At 41.9% G+C, this 19,665-nt stretch overlaps 1 protein-coding gene across 4 annotated transcripts in view; it reads right to left on the reverse strand.

Moving 5' to 3' along the window:
- LOC131102729 (myosin-10) overlaps nucleotides 1-19,665 on the reverse strand; it is a 49,703-nt gene that overhangs the window by 5,356 nt on the left and 24,682 nt on the right. For 2 of the 4 annotated variants that reach the window (XM_058048224.2, XM_058048225.2), the window contains exons 4-28: nucleotides 19,595-19,622; nucleotides 18,221-18,323; nucleotides 17,476-17,505; nucleotides 14,887-14,979; nucleotides 13,458-13,521; nucleotides 12,613-12,711; nucleotides 12,313-12,456; nucleotides 12,114-12,209; nucleotides 11,583-11,701; nucleotides 10,679-10,831; nucleotides 10,421-10,594; nucleotides 10,182-10,355; nucleotides 9,196-9,310; nucleotides 6,217-6,410; nucleotides 5,701-5,822; nucleotides 5,567-5,636; nucleotides 5,324-5,484; nucleotides 4,209-4,317; nucleotides 3,986-4,117; nucleotides 3,571-3,915; nucleotides 3,350-3,473; nucleotides 3,105-3,276; nucleotides 1,313-1,525; nucleotides 1,105-1,249; nucleotides 827-1,033 (exon numbers count right to left, since the gene is read on the reverse strand). In XM_058048224.2, the coding sequence (XP_057904207.2) occupies nucleotides 827-1,033; nucleotides 1,105-1,249; nucleotides 1,313-1,525; nucleotides 3,105-3,276; nucleotides 3,350-3,473; nucleotides 3,571-3,915; nucleotides 3,986-4,117; nucleotides 4,209-4,317; nucleotides 5,324-5,484; nucleotides 5,567-5,636; nucleotides 5,701-5,822; nucleotides 6,217-6,410; nucleotides 9,196-9,310; nucleotides 10,182-10,355; nucleotides 10,421-10,594; nucleotides 10,679-10,831; nucleotides 11,583-11,701; nucleotides 12,114-12,209; nucleotides 12,313-12,456; nucleotides 12,613-12,711; nucleotides 13,458-13,521; nucleotides 14,887-14,979; nucleotides 17,476-17,505; nucleotides 18,221-18,323; nucleotides 19,595-19,622 (3,386 nt within the window). Of the gene's footprint in view, nucleotides 1-826; nucleotides 1,034-1,104; nucleotides 1,250-1,312; nucleotides 1,526-3,104; nucleotides 3,277-3,349; nucleotides 3,474-3,570; nucleotides 3,916-3,985; nucleotides 4,118-4,208; nucleotides 4,318-5,323; nucleotides 5,485-5,566; nucleotides 5,637-5,700; nucleotides 5,823-6,216; nucleotides 6,411-8,243; nucleotides 8,340-9,195; nucleotides 9,311-10,181; nucleotides 10,356-10,420; nucleotides 10,595-10,678; nucleotides 10,832-11,582; nucleotides 11,702-12,113; nucleotides 12,210-12,312; nucleotides 12,457-12,612; nucleotides 12,712-13,457; nucleotides 13,522-14,886; nucleotides 14,980-17,475; nucleotides 17,506-18,220; nucleotides 18,324-19,594; nucleotides 19,623-19,665 lie in introns of all 4 variants that reach the window. The other 2 variants (XM_078797430.1, XM_058048226.2) reach the window with 2 other exon arrangements.

Genomic DNA, 19,665 nt, shown 5'->3' on the forward strand with positions numbered 1-19,665 from the left:
TAGAAATTCAGCCAGTTTGGAGTATTGAACTTTCAAAAATGTTCCAAATTTGATGAGATACTGAATTTATTATTCATTATTTATTATTCATTATTTATTATTTATTATTTATTATTTATTATTTATTATTTATTATTTATTATTTATTATTTATTATTTATTATTTATTAATTTTATTTTTTTCATTCATTTTCTACCGCTTGTCCTCACAAGGGTTTTATTAATTATTAATATTAATTATTAATTATTGATTATTTATTATTCTGTGGCACAATGTAGAAATTCAGCCAGTTTGGAGTATTGAATTTCAAAAATGTTCCAAATTTGATGAGGTACTGAATTTATTATTTATTATTTATTATTTATTATTTATTATTTATTATTTATTATTTATTATTTATTATTTATTATTTATTATTTATTATTTATTATTTATTATTTATTATTATGTGGCACAATGTAGAAATTCAGCCGGTTTGGAGTATTAAACTTTCAAAAATGTTCCAAATTTGATGAGATACTGAATTTATTATTTATTATTTATTATTTATTATTTATTATTTATTATTTATTATTTATTATTTATTATTTATTATTTATTATTTCATTCATTCTTTTTCTACCGCTTGTCACCACAAGGTTTTTTTATTTATTATATATTATTTATTATCATAGCTTTAATTCAGCTCTAATGTATTAATTGTCCAAATTGCCGTGTGGTTTGCTTGGTTTGTTTTTGCCATTGTCCCGTGGTCCAATGTAGAAATGAAATGTAAAGAACGCCGTTGGTTAAAAACAAGATGGAAAGCGAACGTGGTGACATCACCTGAAGTTTATGAGAACGCTCGGCCAGCTCCCCCTTGCTGCGCTCCCCCTCAGTGACTCTGGCCGTGACTTCCTGCAGCTGAGCCTCCAGTTTCTTCCTCTTGTGCTCGGACTCCGTCTTGGCCTGCTGAAGGTTCTTGACTTCACCCACCAGTTCCTTGTTGGCGCTCTCCTGGCTCTGCTTGGTCTTCTCCAGATTGGCTTTGAACTAGGCAGAGCAGCACAACATCTAACACTTGTCTCTGGAGACCTGATAGGTGTTCTCCGGAGGTGGCTCACCCTCTTGGCCTGCTCCAGCTGCTCGGACAGCTCTTCTAAAGCAGTGCCGTGCCTCTGGCGCATCTCCTGGATCTGAGCCTCGTGGTTTTTAGTCTCGTCCTCAATGGCCTTCTTCAGTTCTGCAACTTCCTGCTCTCGCTTGGTTCTAGAAAGGACAGAAGAGTGTAAACCTTCCTGATTCCTGAAGGTCTGCTGCAGTCAGTGATACCTCAGCTCCTGCTGGGCGGCGGTTGTATCGAGAGTGTCCTCCAGTTCGGTCTTCAGCGCCTCCAGCTCTTCACTCAGATCCCTTTTCAGCTTCTCAGCCTTGTTCCTGGCCTGTTTCTCCGACTCCATGTCCTCCTGGAGCTCGGACAGCTGGGCCTGCAACTCCCGCACTTGCTTCAGAGCGTTGTTCTTGTGGGTGATCTCATCTTCCCCCCTGTTAATCGTCAAGCAAAGGAACCTCAGACTGCAAAGGTGGACAGAAGCTTGTGGCTCCTCATGGAAGTCAGGGTGAAGAATGATGTTCACCAGCGATAAAAAGGCATTCTTTCAAATACTGAATATTTTTGTGATATTTTTGAATGTGTATATTTAATATTGAATATATTCCAGTATAATACAGGGTGTCTTGAGAAAAAAAATGATATATGAGTGACTGCATAAGCGTCATGAAGAGAAATTAATTATTATTTATCAAATCTGCAGCAACATATTCATTTAAAAAAATTATATTAGAATAAAAATAATATATACATATTGAATATTTTTTATATATATATATATACATTAAGGAAAAAAATTATATATGAGTGACTGCATAAGCGTCATGTAGAGAAATAAATTATTATTTATCAAATATGCAGCAACATATTCATTTTTTAAAATTATATTAGAATAAAAATAATATATACATATTGAAAATATATATATATTAAGGAAAAAATGATATATGAGTGACTGCATAAGCGTCATGTAGAGAAATTATTATTTATCAAATCTGCAGCAACATATACATTTTTTAAAATTATATTATAATAAATATATTGTATATATATATATATATTTATTTATTAAGGAAAAAATTCATATATGAGTGACTGCATGTAGAGAAATTATTTATCAAATCTGCAGCAACATATTCATTTTTTTATTATATTAAAAAATATAAATATAATTTTATTATAATATAAAATAAAATATATATTTTATTATAATATAATTAAAAATATATATATATTCAATATGTATATATTATTTTATTATCATATAATTTAAAAAAAAATAATATGTTGCTGCAGATTTGATAAATAATTATTTGTTTCTCTACATGACTCTTATGCAGTCACTCAGATATGATGTTTTTTAAGACCCCCTGTATTATACTGGAACAAGTATAATTATTATTTATCGTTGTTCTGCTGTCTGACCACTAGATGGCAGCATTTGACAAACTACCGCCTAAGACGTGACATTCCTCTGTGATGAGAGATTTGCCTCCAAACCCTTCTGACGCATCCTCCTCAAGGTGATGAGGTGACAAAGCCCACTTGGAAAGCCGAGCTTGCTGAGGGCACGCAACTGATGAGATGTTCCTGCATCCTGTAATACTCCAGTCCTTTTGTTAGGAGCACTTCGGCACCAACGGTCTTTAAACATCGGCACCTTTGGTACCCGGACTTATTAATACCAGACTGATTACATGGCCGCCGACCACCGGCAGCTCAAACACATTCCAACATGGTGAGGTGAGAACGGGGCGAATAAATACACCTTGTTGTGGTCGACACGGATTAGAAGCCTGGCTGGCGGTCCAATAAAAAGCGGCCTACAAAGGAGCAGGTGAGACTCCATCTTAAAGCAGTCATGGCTGTGATGAGCGCACCACTGATGTCACCCCCATCACGCTGTAAACTCTCAGTGACTCACTATTAACCCCCCCGGGCCCCCCCCCCCCTTAGCGCCTACTTATATAATATTCAGTTGGCGAAGAAGAGCAGTTCTGATGGATGGTCTACCTGGCCTGAAGCAGTTGCTGCTCCTCTTCTTTCTTGACCAGTTGACCTTTGACCTCCTCTATCTGGGTCTGGAGCTCCGTGATCTGGTCCTGGAAGTCGGACGTCTCTCCGTCCAGCTTCCTCTTAGCCTTCTCCAGCTCCTGACGGGTCTTCTCCTCCTTCTTCAGCCTCTCTGGATTTGGACAGCGGAAGTGTTAGGATGTCTCGAATGTCGCATTTCAGTGTCAAAGTTTGACTCGTTTTACCCTCCAAGTCGACCATCATGATCTCCTGCTTGTTCTTGACCTTTCCCAGGTTCTTGGCCTTCTCCTCCTCCTCGGCGAGCATCAGGGTCATCTCGCCGATTCGATCCTCCATCAGTTTCTTTTCCTAAACACAGACATGGAGAGACGGGTTCGTCTCCGCTATCTTCTCTAAACGTTACCTTGCAAGGGAAGGAACTTGAACTATCAACGCTTTCTCTTACCTTGACAGATTTAGAGTTCTGGTCCTCCAGAAGCAAAATATCCTCTTCATATTTCTTCATCTTGGCCTCAGCCGTCACCTTCTCAAGCTGCAGCTTCTGCCTCGCAGCCTCCTCCTCGTCCAGCTGTTCCTCCAGGTCCTGGATGTGAGACTGCATCTTCTTCTTCTCGTTCATCATTCCCTGGGCCCGCTCCTCTTCCTCCTCCAGCCGAGACTCCAGGTCGTGAAGGATCTCCTCCAGCTCCTGCTTCTTGGTAGCCAGGCGAGCTCTCATCTCCTCGGCCTCGGCAAACAGCTCGGTCTCCGCCTGCAGCTGCTCCGCGAGGATGCTTTTCTCCTCCGCGAGCTGGACGGAAGCAACATGAGTTGAGTTAAAAAGAACAAGGACACGTTCTTAAACACTTCCGAGACCTGACCTGCTGGTGTTTTCGCTCCATCTCCACCAGCTGCCCCTCCACCTTTGTTTGCTTTTCCTTCACCTTCACCAGCTCCTCGTCTTTAGCCTGCATCTCCTCCTCTTGTCTGGTCACCTGCAGCAGGGGCTTCACCTGTATTTTGGAGACGAACAGCCAGTTGGAATTCCCGTCATATCGCACATCGGTGTCGAACCGACGGCGGGCATTCCAGCAGCGTTCCGACCTTGGTGAAGAGTCTCCACCACTGCCAGTGACGCAGCTTCAAGTACGCGGCACAGTTTCTTTGGAGGACCTTCAGCGCGCTCAGCTGCTGCTGCTTCTTGGCAAAGGCTCTGAGAGAAATTAATTTTAGAAATGATATATTATTTATCAAAAGGTGACACTTCAATATCTCTTTTATATCTCTTTTATAAATTGCTATATTTTTGTAATATATTTTATTTTTTTTAATCTATATTTCCATTTTTATTTATCCATTTAATTAATTTTATTTTTAAGAAATTTAAATATTTCTATAGCTGATTATTGTGATTATTTTAATTTCATTTTTAATAATTTTTATTAAATTGAACCCCTGCTGTCCAGCGCCTTGAGCAACTAACATTGTTACCCTCAGTGGCGTTATGCGCTATACTGAAAATAGAAAATAAACAAACCACATAAAATGACATGAAATTAATTTTAGAAATGATATATCATTTATCAAAAGGTGACACTTCAATATCTCTTTTATAAGAATAAGCTTTTTAAATTGCTATATATATTTTTTATGTATATTTCCATTTCAAGAAAATAGTTTTTAGTTTTATTTTATCCATTTGATACATTTTTATTTTAAGAAATTTTAATATCTTTATAGCTTTTTATTCTTCAATATCTCTTTTATAAGTTAAAGCTTTTGAAATTGCTGTATTTTTGTAATACATTTTATTTTTTTAATGTATATTTCTATTTCTAGAAAATAGTTTTTAGTTTTATTTTATCCATTTGATACATTATTTTAAGAAATTTAAATATCTTAATAGCTTTTTATTTCATTATCTTAATTAATAATTTTAATGTGATTATTTTAAATGTCATTTAAATAATTTTAATAATAATAAATAATAATTAGTATTAATTATTATATTATTATTAATAATTTAAATAATTTCATTATTTTATTACATTTCATTTAATAATTTTTATTTAATTGAACCCATGCTGTTACCCTCAGCGGCGTTATGCGCTATACAGAAAATAGAAAATGAACAAACCACATAAAATGACATGCAATTAATTTTACAAATGATATATAATAGACCCGTGTAATAATTGCAAAGAGAGCAGTTTCCATACTTGCGTGCCAGATAGCCGCGACACACAGCCTGGAAGTAAATAATGATGTCCGTGATCTTCAGGTCCCTCTCCTCCTCCAGGTGGGCCAGCACTCCGGCCCTGAAGAAGATTTTACTCTGGCCGATACGGAACAGGTTGTTGTCAAGCTCCAGGGCTTGAATCTGGAAAAGAGAGAGAATCATTTCATACCGTGAGAACCTAATTAAGAGCTAATGACGGCTAACGACGGTCAGATTTTCTAACCATTCTCTCGCAGGCCTGCTTGCCATCCATGAAGCCCTTGGGGATGGCGTTAGGAGTGAGGATCTCATACCTGCACGCAGAGGGACAGATGCATTTATCTTCCGTTCTTTCAAACTTTGGCTTTTATCAATGACCTCTGTCTGAACTCCTGGAAGACGATGCGGTTGGGGAAGCCCTGTCTGCAGATTCTGATGCCTTCCAAGACACCGTTACATCTCAGCTGGTCCAGTACCAGGTGGGGATCCAGTTTCCCAGCCTGAGGAATATTTAGAATTGTAAAACGGCACTGCAGCAAAATGAGTCCTATTATGTTGCAATTGAATTGGGCATCGAACACGGCGGGACACAAGCTTGCGACTTACTCTTTTCTCGTGATTGGGGATGATGCAGCGGACAAAGTTGGGGTTGGTGTAATTTTTAAGAAATGTAAATATTTCTATAGCTGATTATTATGATTATTTTAATGTCATTTTTAATAATGTTTATTTAATTGAACCCCTGCTGTCCAGCGCCTTGAGCAACTAGCATTGTTACCCTCGGCGGCGTTATGCGCTATACACAAAATAGAAAATTGTGCAGCAAAAATGAGTCCTATAATTTTGCAAATTAATTGGGCATCGAACACGACGGGACACAAGCTTGCGACTTACTCTTTTCTCGTGATTGGGGATGATGCAGCGGACAAAGTTGGGGTTGGTGTTCCTCAGTGTGGCCATGAGTTTCGACAGCTGCTCCTTGTACAGCTGACCCACGGTGCGGAACATGCCCTTCTTGGTCTTGTAGGCCGCGCCGAACGCCGTCTCGTTCATGCCGGCGACTTGGTCCAGGCCCACGATTCGATCCACTGGTGATGACAAATGTTAGATGATTAAATATGTTGATACGACTTGCTAATTAAGGTTGATGTGAGCAGCTCTTTTTCACTTTGTTTGCGGCGAGATAATGGTGTTGCGGTGGCGGTGAAAACCACCCACGGAGAAGACCACAACCCATTGGCTGGTTTGACCTCCGAGCTGCCATAACACACATAACACATATATATGCTTTAGCAGTATTAAAAATAAAATGATAATGTGCGACTCTGTTATGATAACAGAAGAGGTCGCCAGTCGTGATGGATGCGGGACAAAAAAACATCCTGTAATTTCTGAAAATGTTAAAAAATAATAATAATAATTTTAACCTTCTTCTTGTGTTAGCTTTCTGGTATCATCTCTTAGGTTAACGGGTCGGTTTTGACCCATGTATTAAATCAGCTATAAAATACTAAAAACAATAAGTTACCATCAAATTTGCTTCTCATGTCTTGGTTACCTTCTTAGGCTTCCTCATCCATTAAAATGTTGGTTTCAATACTTTTGGTGTGGGCATGTAGGCCTTTTTTTTGTCACTATACCCCTCCTTTTTAATGTCCAGAAATGGTAAAATGAACCTAAAAAGAATCATATTAATAAATTGAAGCTTCTTTTGTTACCCGAGGGCTCTGAAATCAATTAGTTGTATTTATTTTCTCATTTAAAAAAAACATCTATGGCAGGGGTCTCAAACACGCGGCCGGCGGGCCAAATGTGGCCCGCAGGGCACTAGTTTGAGGCCCCCGCCTTGATATGAAAGTTTAATGTTAGTGCCGCCCCGCGCAAGTTTGATATGGATGCTGTATGGTATCATGTACCCAGAAAAAAATTATTACGTTTGATTAATGTTCCATGTTAAAGGTTAAATAACTCTTAATAGTTATCCTCCCTATCCGTGTGGAAGTGGTAAGTTTTTGGTTATTTGAGTTGAAAGGAAATAACTTGGAGGCTACCGTTTAGGTCGCTAGCTCTGTAGTTTTCGAGTTAGCATGCGTCTCAAGACCCTGCAGTTGCGCAATATGTTAATATTATAAAAAGTAATAATATAATAAAAGTATAAATGTGACTATAGTCGTGTTTTGTCATGTCTACAGGGATCTAATAATGCTTTGTTCATTTTAATCTGAAAAAAATAATTTGTCTACCCACCAACTATATGTGGTTTAAGTTTTTATTATTTGCCGTTTTATTATTATTATTATTATATTTATTTATTACTGATTGATTGATTTTCTTTATTCTTGATTTGTTTATTTTTCATCTTATTTTGTGCAGAAAAATAAAAATTAAGATATTTGAGAACAGTTTTATCAGAGCTTTTATTGTAGAAAATCAGAACCAAAGCACTGAAAAAGTTTTTATATTTTTCTGTTTTTTTTTTTTTTTTTTTGGAAAACCTGATGCGGCCCAGCCTTGCCCAGACCCTAGCTCCAGTGACCTCCAGGTAAATTGAGTTTGAGAGCCCTGATCTATGGTGTTCGGGTCGAAACCGACCCTCACAATACAGTGGTCATAATTTCAAAAAGACCATTTTAAAATGTAGTAAAAAATATTTTTTTTTGGTTTTATTTTGTTGAAATAGTTTCCTGACAAAGTCAAAAAGCCTTGATGCAATAAACAAATGTTATGTGATTCTTTTGATTTTGATTTCATTAAAATGTAAAACGGGTCGGTGCCGACCCTAACACAAGAGGAGGGTTAAAAAGCGACTAGGCCATGCGAAAAGCCTGCGGGTGCGTATTGTAGCGGCCATGGAGGGAATGTCGGACCAGTGATCCAGTATGGAGGATGACGAGAAGCTAGTAATAGATGCTATCGTTCACCTGGAGCTTCATGGAGCCCTGACACATTGTCATAGAAAGAGGCTCTCTGAAACGTCTGAATCTCTACAACACACACGAGTACACACACAAACACACACAAGGCCGCACAAGACAATGGAGTGAGGTAAAAAAAGAGAATAAAACAGTGGATATTTGCACTTTTTTTTGCTTCAGAAAACCAAAAACCCAAAGCTGCTAATTATTTACACACATCCTAAGATGGGCTATTTAGTACATAGAAATATGTTACACAAAGATTTTTTTAAAAGGTTTGATTAAACAAAGTCATTCACTGCTGTCCTCCTCCTCCTCCTGGGGACTAAAACCGCTAAAGTCGTCTTCTTCAGGGTCACAATTGAACAGCTTGACTAATTCCATATATATATTCCATTATATCTACAAGCATTGATGATAAAAAAGCAGAATAAGACAAAGTGGTTAGCGCGCAGACCTCACAGCTAGGAGGACCAGGGTTCAATTCCACCCTCGGCCATCTCTGTGTGGAGTTTGCATGTTCTCCCCGTGCATGCGTGGGTTTTCTCCGGGTACTCCGGTTTCCTCCCACATTCCAAAAAAAACATGCTAGGTTAATTAGCGACTCCAAATTGTCCATAGGTATGAATGTGAGTGTGAATGGTTGTTTGTCTGTACCCCGCCTCTCGCCCGAAGACAGCTGGGATAGGCTCCAGCAACCAATTGAATTATGTCCCTTTTGTGGGTACATACTGTGCTGTTATTGAAAATAGTTTGACAATAAGCTGTTTTTCTTGCATTTTTTGCCTATTTTGTTATTGTCTGTATTTTTTTCCCCCTGATTTTTAGTCCCTACATTTTTCCAATTGCTGTCCTTTATCTGTCAGGTCTTTCTTCCTTTCCTCCTCCATAATTTTCCACATTTTTTGATATTCCTCCGTCCCAAATGAGTCCTACAGGTGTTCTTAAAGGATCTCACCGTCCTTCCAGAGCTCAGCCACAAACTTGTCGGTGGACTGGTGCAGCAGAGTGGCCACGTTGTCGTTCAGGGGGTCCATGTTCTTCATGAGCCATTCATCGGCTTTGTAGTCCACCTGAGAAAACACGGCGTTCCGGTAGCATTAGGGCATGTGAAGGTTTTTCTACTACTGGGTACCCGCCACAAAAAGCAGGGATCTGCTGTACGTTATACACCTGGTATAACCGCGCGCTCTTTTCATTTGAGTGACAGATCGGCGTGTCCGCCGGGGGGACCATGTCGGCTCCGGTTAATTGGATTAGTCTGTAACACCATGATGCCCAACACGCTGGGAAAAGAGTGTCAGATCAGAGCCCGACTTAACATGTAATTGACACGGCGAGGAACCTGAGATGAGGAATGTCGAATGTTTCCCCATCTGGGTTTCATCACAATCCCGGAAAAGCAATCTCGGAAAGTGTTTTCGCATATTTTCCTCCTGAGTACCACTCGGTCTTTGGGGATTTATTTGAACAAGTTCAAGTGTAAATGCCGCCTCCGGGATGCAATCTCTTTTGTGTTTGTGATGGCAAGCTTCAGTGATGCTCATCGCTGTGGTCGTAAATACACATGCAGGAGATGATAGCATTGTAGGTGAAGCTAATTAAAAACCAGACGACTCCTCGGGTTACATTGATTGACGAGCATCCCCATAGGAATGATTTTCTACGTGCCGTCGCTCTTTTCTTGCAACGCGCCACGAAAAGGTGAACGTTGCGAGCCTCTGTTATATAATCAGTTTCACACCAATGCGAACCAGATGTGAGAGTCCTCCAGCGCCGGCACAACAACCGAGCTATTGTATCCAGCCGGTGATGTCATTCAGCTAAGTCCGCCTTAGAACATTTGCGGCATGAATAAAAAGGTGATAAGTTATTATTTTAGCAGTACTTTGTGTGTATTTTCATTCCCAGTACGCTGCACTGCAGCTGGTGAGAAGTACATACCCTTCCCGCGTAGTGGATTATGCAGAAGTCGGCTTTGTCCTTGAGCTGACGTGGCTTCTGGAACTTGGTGTGCGTGCCTTGCTCCTGGAGAACCTTGTCCACAAAGGTCTTGTCTGTGGCTTTGGGAAACCAGCACTCCTCGTCCAGCAGAGCCAGGATACCAGGGGGGTTATTCTGACGGGGGATGACGGCCATAAATATTTCACGTAAGCAACCGAGGAACAAGTACAAGTACAAACCGGCCTCTCGATGAGGTCAATGCAAGGCTGGAGGTCGAGGCCGAAGTCGATGAAGCTCCACTCGATGCCCTCCCTCTGGTACTCCTCCTGCTCCAGGATGAACATGGTGTGGTTGAAGAGCTGCTGCAGCTTCTCGTTGGTGTAGTTGATGCAGAGCTGCTCGAAGGAGTTCAGCTTTCAATGAAACAGGAGGAAGAAGTCCAGTCAGTGTGAGAACGCCACAAGAGGATGTTGTGCACTCAAGGGATCAACCGCCACCTCAAAAATCTCAAAACCAGCGATATCCAGAATCCCAATGAAAGATGCTCCCTGCCGCTTGGTCCTGTCCAGGGCCTTGTTGATACGATGGACCAGCCAGCGAAACAGGCGCTCGTACGTAGCTTTGGCCAGGGCTTCCACGGCAAAGTCAGCCTGTGCAATAAGACGATCATACAAAATTCATCAGTGAAAAATGAAAATAAACCACATGGAATCGAACCGGGTGTCCAAGCTGCGTGGCCTGCGTGCTAACCACTCACCACTGCGCAGCCTGATAATCATTTATAAATACATAATACTGTTTGTCCTCCCTGTTGTTCCCACACTTCTTCTTTTCTATCCCCTCCTGCTCCAAATTTGCATAACAGCAAAACATCAAATAAATCCAAATAATACTCCATAAGAGAAGAGCAAAAGGAGGGGGCGGGGGGGGGGGGGGTTCGGGAGCTGAACCCACCCCCTCTCATCTGAATCAAATAATTTTTTGCTTTTATTGCAAATGTTGAGCTGAAATCAGAGGAGGATGTTAACAGAAAGACCCACTTGGACATTTTTGGCACATTTTTGCCATTCGTTGGTATTGTAATTGGTTCTGGAGCTGACCCCATCCCCTCTCATCTGAATCAAATATTTACCCCGGTTGCTTTTATTGCAAATGTTGAGCTGAAATCGGAGGAGGATGTTAACATAAAGACATACTTGGACATTTTTGGCACATTTTTGCCATTCGCTGGTATGGTAATTGGTTATGGAACTGAACCCCACCCCCTCTCATCTGAATCAAATCCAGTTGCTTTTATTGCAAATGTTGAGCTGAAATCGAATGAGGATGCTAACAAAGACATTTTTTTGGCACATTTTTGCCATTCGCCTGTATTGTAATTTGTCGTTAATGCCAACTCACCTGTTCCTTCGTCTGTGCTTTCTGCACGTAGTCCCGTCCCACTTTTATCCTTGGAGTTAGGATAGCTCTTGTGAACTCCATCACGTTCATTCCAAGCAGATGGCAAAGCTTCTGTGCCGCTGGAAAGAAAAGAGCAACAAAGCAGGAAGTTTGAACATATCGCCCGATATAATTGCAAAGACTCACATCAGTGGTTTAACAACGTTTCTTGTAACCATCTCGTTAAAAATGCAGTCCGAAGCATTCCATCATGAAATATGAAGTGTCTGAATTGTGCAGAAATATTAAATCATGCCGACACTCCAAACGCAGCCTGTCAACAGTTCTGGAGAGCTGACCAGAACTGACCGAGAAGACAATCTGACAACAGTGTTTCTCATAAAGAATGCACACATGCAGTGGAGGAACCTGTCTGAGCGTTGCGTTGTGTGGATATGAGAGAAACATGGTTTGTACCATTTGTAAAGGGACACGGCCAACTCGTGAATCATTGCATTGTTTTTATTCCATTATTAGATCCTGGAATCTCACCTGTATTCTCAGGCATGGAAGCCTGATCGGTGTTTCTCTCTTTCTTGAAGACAATGTTGCCAAACTGCAGCACGGCTGAGACAACCTTCAGCATGCCTGATGGCGAACAAGGAAAACGCTTCAATCATATCCGGGGGTTGAGAGAAATGTACGGAAAAAAAAGAGGAGCAGGGTGCCAACATCAGGAGCCATTGCTTACAGACGATCTCATCGTGGGAGAAGCTCATGATGTGCATGGCCTCCAGTGTCTCTTGGAAATTGTCTTTGTCCTGTTGGCCAGGGATAGGAATGTTGCCATTTGACAGGAAACGGTAGTTGTTAAAGCCTTCCAGGAGAAGGTCCGCTGTGGGGAGAGACAGATTACTTTTATGTTTTCTTTTGGGGTGCAGGGTGGGAGGGGGAAAGGGGGGGGGGTATTTTAAACAGCTTTAGAGCATTTGGAGCGAAACACAATGACAGACTGCAGTCTGGCTGCGGGCTTCAAAACTTCAAAACGTACTTCTGAGATGTTCTCCGGCTCCTGCCAGCAGTCGGTAGAAAATGTGGAAAGTCCTCTCATCTTTGGCCTGCCTGATGGCCCGTGATTTCTCCAGAAGGTCTGACAGCAAATGTTAAGAACTCACAGTAACAACAAGTGATTTTGTCTCGGGCGGACAAATATAGTCTTCATTAAATCATGGCTTGTTATTTGAGGCATATTTAAGAAGATGTTCTTGCCTAATAAGTATAAAAATGGTTATACAAACATAAGGCATCCAAAGACGTGTGATGGTATGTAGTATTCTACACTGGGTGTCAGTGATGTTACTGTAAAGTTGTGTCGGATACACAAGCACCAGAACAATTATCGCACACCAGGCACACTAATCGCTAACCAAGCTGAAACTCAATTCTGAGTCTACAATATTGGGTAATGTGACTCTAAATATGACTATAGGGGTGTTATTTAATGTCTAGGCAACTCCAATAATGTTAAAAATGCTATTTAGAAGGTCGTAAACAAGTCTTTGATCTTCTAAAATATCCTTTTCATAAATGAGGACTCCTTCCTTGCGGAATATACGAATCTCCGTCAGGTCTGGAAGCAATCAACCACGATAAACGAGGGATTACTGTATTCCTTTTCTCATTTCACAGGTGAGATGGGTTACTGAAGAATGGAATCTTCGCACAGATCCCCCCCCCCTAAAACATGCGCCCGTTTTAACCCCAGGGTCATGCCCATTATTGCAAGGGAGAAAAACAACCGGAATCAAGTTTTAATGGAATTCTGGCTTGTGCGGAGATCTAGAAAAGCCAGGGCTGACATCCATCTTCAATCTCCCTTCCAGTGTTAAAGGATACAGGTTTCAATATTGGCCCCGACAATGTAGCCCGCAACATCAAAATTGATTCTGATGAACTTGCCCTGCAGGGGGGGGGAGATAAATATTCATGTTAAAATCATTTGCCGCATCCGTATTTCCTCCTTCAACCGCCACTCGAGTCTGCTATTTAAACCCTCCGTGTAGGTTCCTGCAAATGACAGATGGAATTAAAGAACAAAATGTCTATATTGGGAAAAGCCACAATAACAAATCTGTGGTTTTTCTGACAGTTCTGAGTGTGCATGAGTAGCTACAGCTCATCATTGCTTTCCATCACAGACACATACACACCGGTCATAGGAGCTTGAGCAGGAGTAGAGCACACAGCACACAACTGTGGTGCGTTCAAGAACCACCGAACAAAAAGCCAAATCTCAACACAGACATCGGCATGTAAAAACTGCGGGCTTTCTAATGTATTTATACATTTATAAATGATTATCAGGTGGCACGGTGGGCTAGTGGTTAGCGCGCAGACCTCACAGCTAGGAGACCAGGGTTCAATTCCACTCTCGGCCATCACTGTGTGGAGTTTGCATGTTCTCCACGTGCATGCGTGGGTTTTCCCCGGGTACTCCGGTTTCCTCCCACATTCCAAAAACATGCTAGGTTAATTAGCGACTCCAAATTGTCCATAGGTATGAATGTGAGTGTGAATGGTTGTTTGTCTATATGTGCACTGTGATTGGCTGGCGACCAGTCCAGGGTGTACCCCGCCTCTCACCTGAAGACAGGTGGGATAAACTCCAGCACCCCCCGCGACCCTCGTGAGGATAAGCGGTAGAAAACGAATGAATGAATGAGTTCTCCTCCTATTTTGTGTGGAAGTGGTAACTTTTTGGCTTCTTATTTTGTCTTTCCCCACCCTCGGTCATCTCTGTGTGGAGTTTGCATGTTCTCCCCGTGCATGCGTGGGTTTTCTCCGGGTACTCCGGTTTCCTCCCACATTCCAAAAACATGCTAGGTTAATTAGCGACTCCAAATTGTGTGTGAATGTGAGTGTGAATGGTTGTTTGTCTATATGTGCCCTGTGATTGGCTGGCGCCCAGTCCAGGGTGTAACCCGCCTCTCGCCCGAAGACAGCTGGGGTAGGCTCCAGCACCCCCCGCGACCCTTGTGAGGAAAAGCGGTAGAAAATGAATGAATAAAAATAAAAAATAAATGATTATCCACTTATGTTTTTTTAATTAGCAAAATAGTAAGCATACTTGTTGACCATTCCACTTTTTATCTGGCAAATTGGAGACTAAAGCACAGGAAAGTCCAACCTATGGAAGTTATACATTCCATTGTATACATCTGTTAGTGCAAACGTAAACACTTAGATATTGCAGAGCCGTGTAAACATCCACCTGTGAATTTTAAACATGCGTGTGCGTGAAATCCGGGCGTTTGTGTGAACTCACAAAGCGAGATGAGTTGTCATTTTTCACCGTCTTGGCATTGCCAAACGATTCCAGGATAGGGTTGGCTTGGAGGAGCTGGCGTTCCAACTCGCCCTGCAGGGAGAGCGAGTGAGAGAGCGAGAGAGAGAGAGAGAGAAAAGGTAAGACGTCTTCTGGCTGGACGACAACTGTGGTGATGCCTCGAGCAAACAACAACAACAAGGAAATCAACACTGAAGTTGCATCTACAGCGGAAACGTTTGAATGAAACAAGCGTGTCAGTAAAAAAAAAGGAAGGTGTGTGAAACAGTTACAGAATATATGGTTAATTATGAGTTATAGATTCATACTTAAAATCATGCAACATTTCAAATATAAATACATGTGGAATAAAAAAAACAACAAGTCAAATCTTAACCAAAGCATCCCTTGGACTTGGCATTCTTGGTGGTGATGTGTGTAGACCGACACCCGATCAGGTGTACGCACGCTGTAGCATCGTGGTAGTTTTGGACATTCCCTACAGCCGCTGAAAGCACCAATCGGTCTTCATGTAATTTGCCTTGAAATGACTCTTATGTTGGTTTGGATTGGTGCAGAAATAAACATACCAGAAATACTAGAAAGCCACAAATGACGTTATTTTATGAGCGCTGCTGATGAAAGAGCGATAATACTAATTTACGGCACGGCGGTCGAGTGGTTAGCGTGCAGACCTCACAGCTAGGAGGACCAGGGTTCGATTCCAGGATAGGTACTCCGGTTTCCTCCCACATTCCAAAAACATGCTAGGTTAATCAGCGACTCCAAATTGTCCATAGGTATGAATGTGAGTGTGAATGGTTGTTTGTCTATATGTGCCCTGTGATTGGCTGGCCACCAGTCCAGGGTGTACCCCGCCTCTCGCCCTAAGAAGACAGCTGGGATAGGCTCCAGCATCCCCCGCGACTCTCGTGAGGCTAAGCGGTAGAAAATGAATTAATTAATGAGTTCTCCTCCTATTTTGTGTGGAAGTGGTAACTTTTTGGCGTCTTATTTTGTCTTTCCCCACCCTCGGTCATCTCTGTGTGGAGTTTGCATGTTCTCCCCGTGCATGCGTGGGTTTTCGCCGGGTACTCCGGTTTCCTCCCACATTCCAAAAACATGCTAGGTTAATTAGCGACTCCAAATTGTCCATAGGTATGAATGTGAGTGTGAATGGTTGTCTATATGTGCCCTGTGATTGGCTGGCCACCAGTCCAGGGTGCACCCCGCCTCTCGCCCTAAGAAGACAGCTGGGATAGGCTCCAGCACCCCCCGCGACCCTCGTGAGAAAAAGCGGTAGAAAATGAATGAATGAATGAGTTCTCCTCCTATTTCGTGTGGAAGTGGTAGCTTGGACCGTGCATGGAGTCAATGTCGATTTCTCCAACTTACAATGCCGAGTCCTTGATGACACGACTACGTGTTAGACCGCCACCTACGTATTACGTATCTAGTTGTCTTTTTCATTTTCTACAATATTAATAATTAATGGCAATGTCTACCACCTGTATGTACTTTTGAGGGGCTCACAGTGGAACATAATACTATCTGTTCACCCCAAGAAGATGCCTTAGTGGAATAGGGGTGAACCACGGCAGAAGAACCATAACACTAATATGATATTTCATCAGCTATTATTCTGTGTTCCATCACGCCCCCCATACACTTATAGCTCGTCTGTACGACTTGAAAAAAAAACAGCCGGACCCAATTGGTCTGGTGTGTTTCTCCACTACCTCATGTTCCGTCCCCCTGTAAACCCCCCTTTCCCCCTCAATCCCCGTGTCCACATTCCTCTGGCCTTTGCTCAGAGGCAGGCATAATGTGCTGCAGAAGGAGCGCGGTATTATGGAGGTCAGACCCATGGGGGGGGGCCTGGGGGAGCGTCGAGGGCCCTCACTCACGGCTACCGCATCATCGCATATTAAACCACAATTTGCTTCCAGTTATGAATATTGTTTTTCCGATGCAAGGTGATATCAGGGATGTCGGTGATGCTGAAGTTATTTCTAGAACAAAACCATGCATATGTAAATCTAGTACATATCCAGCTGCCCTATGTTGTTTGTTTATTGGCTGTGCAGTAATAACACAACTATAAAACAGCAAAGATCATGAATAACGGTGAGTTGTTTACCAAGTTCCATCACAAATAACTACCGTGCATGCATTAAAACATCCAAAAAGTCGTTATTTTACACCCTAGTTTACAGAACCTCATTTTCTCCCGCTAAAATATGCAAGAAGAAGCTTCCAGATAGATGGACACACACTTGAGTTGCAATATGCAAACAATAAAGTGACAAGCATGACATATATAAGTGCATTTGACGTGTGTTTCTGCTTCTACTAAAACTATTTTCTGATCAAATAAAAAAGCTTCTAATTTCATCCGCCTGGCAGATTTAGTGGACTTCACATAATCCCGTGAGGAGCTTGCGCCAGCACAAATACCTCATAAAGAACGAGGCTCGGATTCATTGTCCAAAGTCATCGTGGATGCAGTGGATATTTGGAGATAAGGGCATGCAAACACACACACACACAAATGATAACACATACTGAGATTGCAGGAGAAGCACTTGCCTGTAGCTTGAATGCTTTGGGAGATTCTGGCTGTTTGTTATGGATAAACAAATGCAAGTGTTAATATCTGAAGCGCTTATGTCAGACACAAGCCGACCCCCCCCCCCACACACACACAAACACTTGGCGCAGCACACAGGAGGCACTGTCGTTGCGTGGAATGAAGCAGGAAAGGGGCTCCATAGAAATCCACTGAGTTAGCTGTTATTCATGTGTAATTCCCATTCGGCAAAAGAAGCCGTACTAAGCTACACACTGATTGAACTAGAGGTTCAGAATGATACAGTGGATCCCCGGGAATATCAAATCCATGCGAAATTCACCTTCAAACACTCCTGGCTAGCTTAACATTGACATACCCCAAAATTCCGGATCAACATTTGCAATAAGAGTGTAATTAAGTGTAATTATTAGATTAGATTCAGCTACAGAACCCTCTTTCTTCAATATAAAAGTATTAAACATATGTATAGGTGCTCACAACTAATGGATGATAATTAAAGATGACTGACAGACAGATGGTATCAGTCACAGTTTAGAAGTAATATAAAGTAGAACCTTGATTTGCATGTAAAAAATTAGCGTATATTTTCTGGTTAGCAAACAATCTGAATGCACTGGGATCCACTGTACATTTAAATGAGGTGATTCACAGATAAAACTATTCCACATTTGGGTTAAGGAGAGAGGATGGAGTATGGCGGAAGAGAAAAGAGGAAGGGAATGGGGAAGTTTGGATTCTTACAGGAATGTTGTGGTCTTTGCGTCCTTTGTGCGAGGAGGCAACGTGGGCCAGGTACTGGATCACCTTCTTTGTGTTCTCGGTCTTACCAGCACCCGATTCGCCTCTGAAAATAAAGGAGTCACATTCAAGCGAGGCAAATTCAAGTTAGAATGGGTGGGGAGGGACGGACAAATAGCGCCGATATGTTGTTGTTGTTTTCTTTATATTCACCCATCTGTGTATATATATGGTTTATCGGACCACCGTGCGGTTGGGTGGGCCGGTCCCCTAAAGTTTCCAAGGCCGTGCTTTCAGGCCGGTCTCTAAAGATAGCTGTGTTGAGGCACCCACCATCCACACTCCCCCGGCCAGGTCCCAGGGCCTGGAAAACCAGGTCCAAGACAGAAAGCGGTCCAGCAAATTCTACATGCGGCGACATACCGGTGGCTTTACTCAAGCTGGCTATTAGCTTCTCTGCGCTTCAGATGCAAGGGGCTCTTAAAGGCTCTTAAAAGGCGATACGGACATTGTAATGCAGGTCAACACATCCCAGTTTGGCTTGGATGTTCCCCATCATAGCTGGTCTACTACCCACATACTGTATAGGTGTTTATTTAATGGCTGCCTGACACACAACGTCACCACTTGTTGTCCCCCAAACGGTATCCATAACTTCCAAGTGAGACATTCTACAAGTTCGCCGCTCCCTGTTATGAAGTTTGTTATATACGTACATCACAGCCAGCAGACAAGAGGAAGCAAACGGCGCATTTCAATTCTATTTTGTGTCAGCCAACCATCTGGGCTGTAAATCAAGCGTGGCGGTGGCTGATATTACGACCGGGAAGCTATAGCTTTGATTTACTGCCGTCTAACGTTTAACAAAACCTCCCACTTAACTCCTGGATGTGACTATGATTAGATGATTGCGTCCTGTTTCATCATCTGTATGAGAACACATCGGCAGCCCGAAATGGTATCAACCGCGAATAAAGGAGAACAATACATTTGTGGTATTATAAACTGTACAGTGAGTACACCTCTCATAAATAAATGTAATCAATGATTATCAAACAGTACGTAATGCCAGTAAAATCCAACACCAATAACCGGGTTGTAGTTTTCAGGCTCTTGTATGGCTAGCAATGGAAACTAAAAATGAGTCGTTCATAGAGGATGAGGGCGGGGCACCAAACCCCGCACATAACTGGGTGGCTAACCACACTGCCACAAGAAATTACTCGCAGTAATCCTCAACTCTAACGACACGATGAAGGCTACTAGTCGGCCGCCTCGGAGTGAGAGAATGATGATGAACGATGAGAAGGAAGTGATCGTGGCCGACAAAACTCTTTAGAAGCGTTAATGATGGATAGGAAGAGTCACAATACTCACGTGCAAAGGATCGATTGGTCCTCACGATCTGTCGAGACACAAAAAGAACAGTTCAGTCAACCAACTTTACA

This window comes from Doryrhamphus excisus, linkage group LG16 (assembly GCF_037039965.1).
Source record: "Doryrhamphus excisus strain RoL-2023G ecotype Guam linkage group LG16, RoL_Dexc_Guam_v1.1, whole genome shotgun sequence".
Classification (NCBI taxonomy): domain Eukaryota; kingdom Metazoa; phylum Chordata; class Actinopteri; order Syngnathiformes; family Syngnathidae; genus Doryrhamphus; species Doryrhamphus excisus.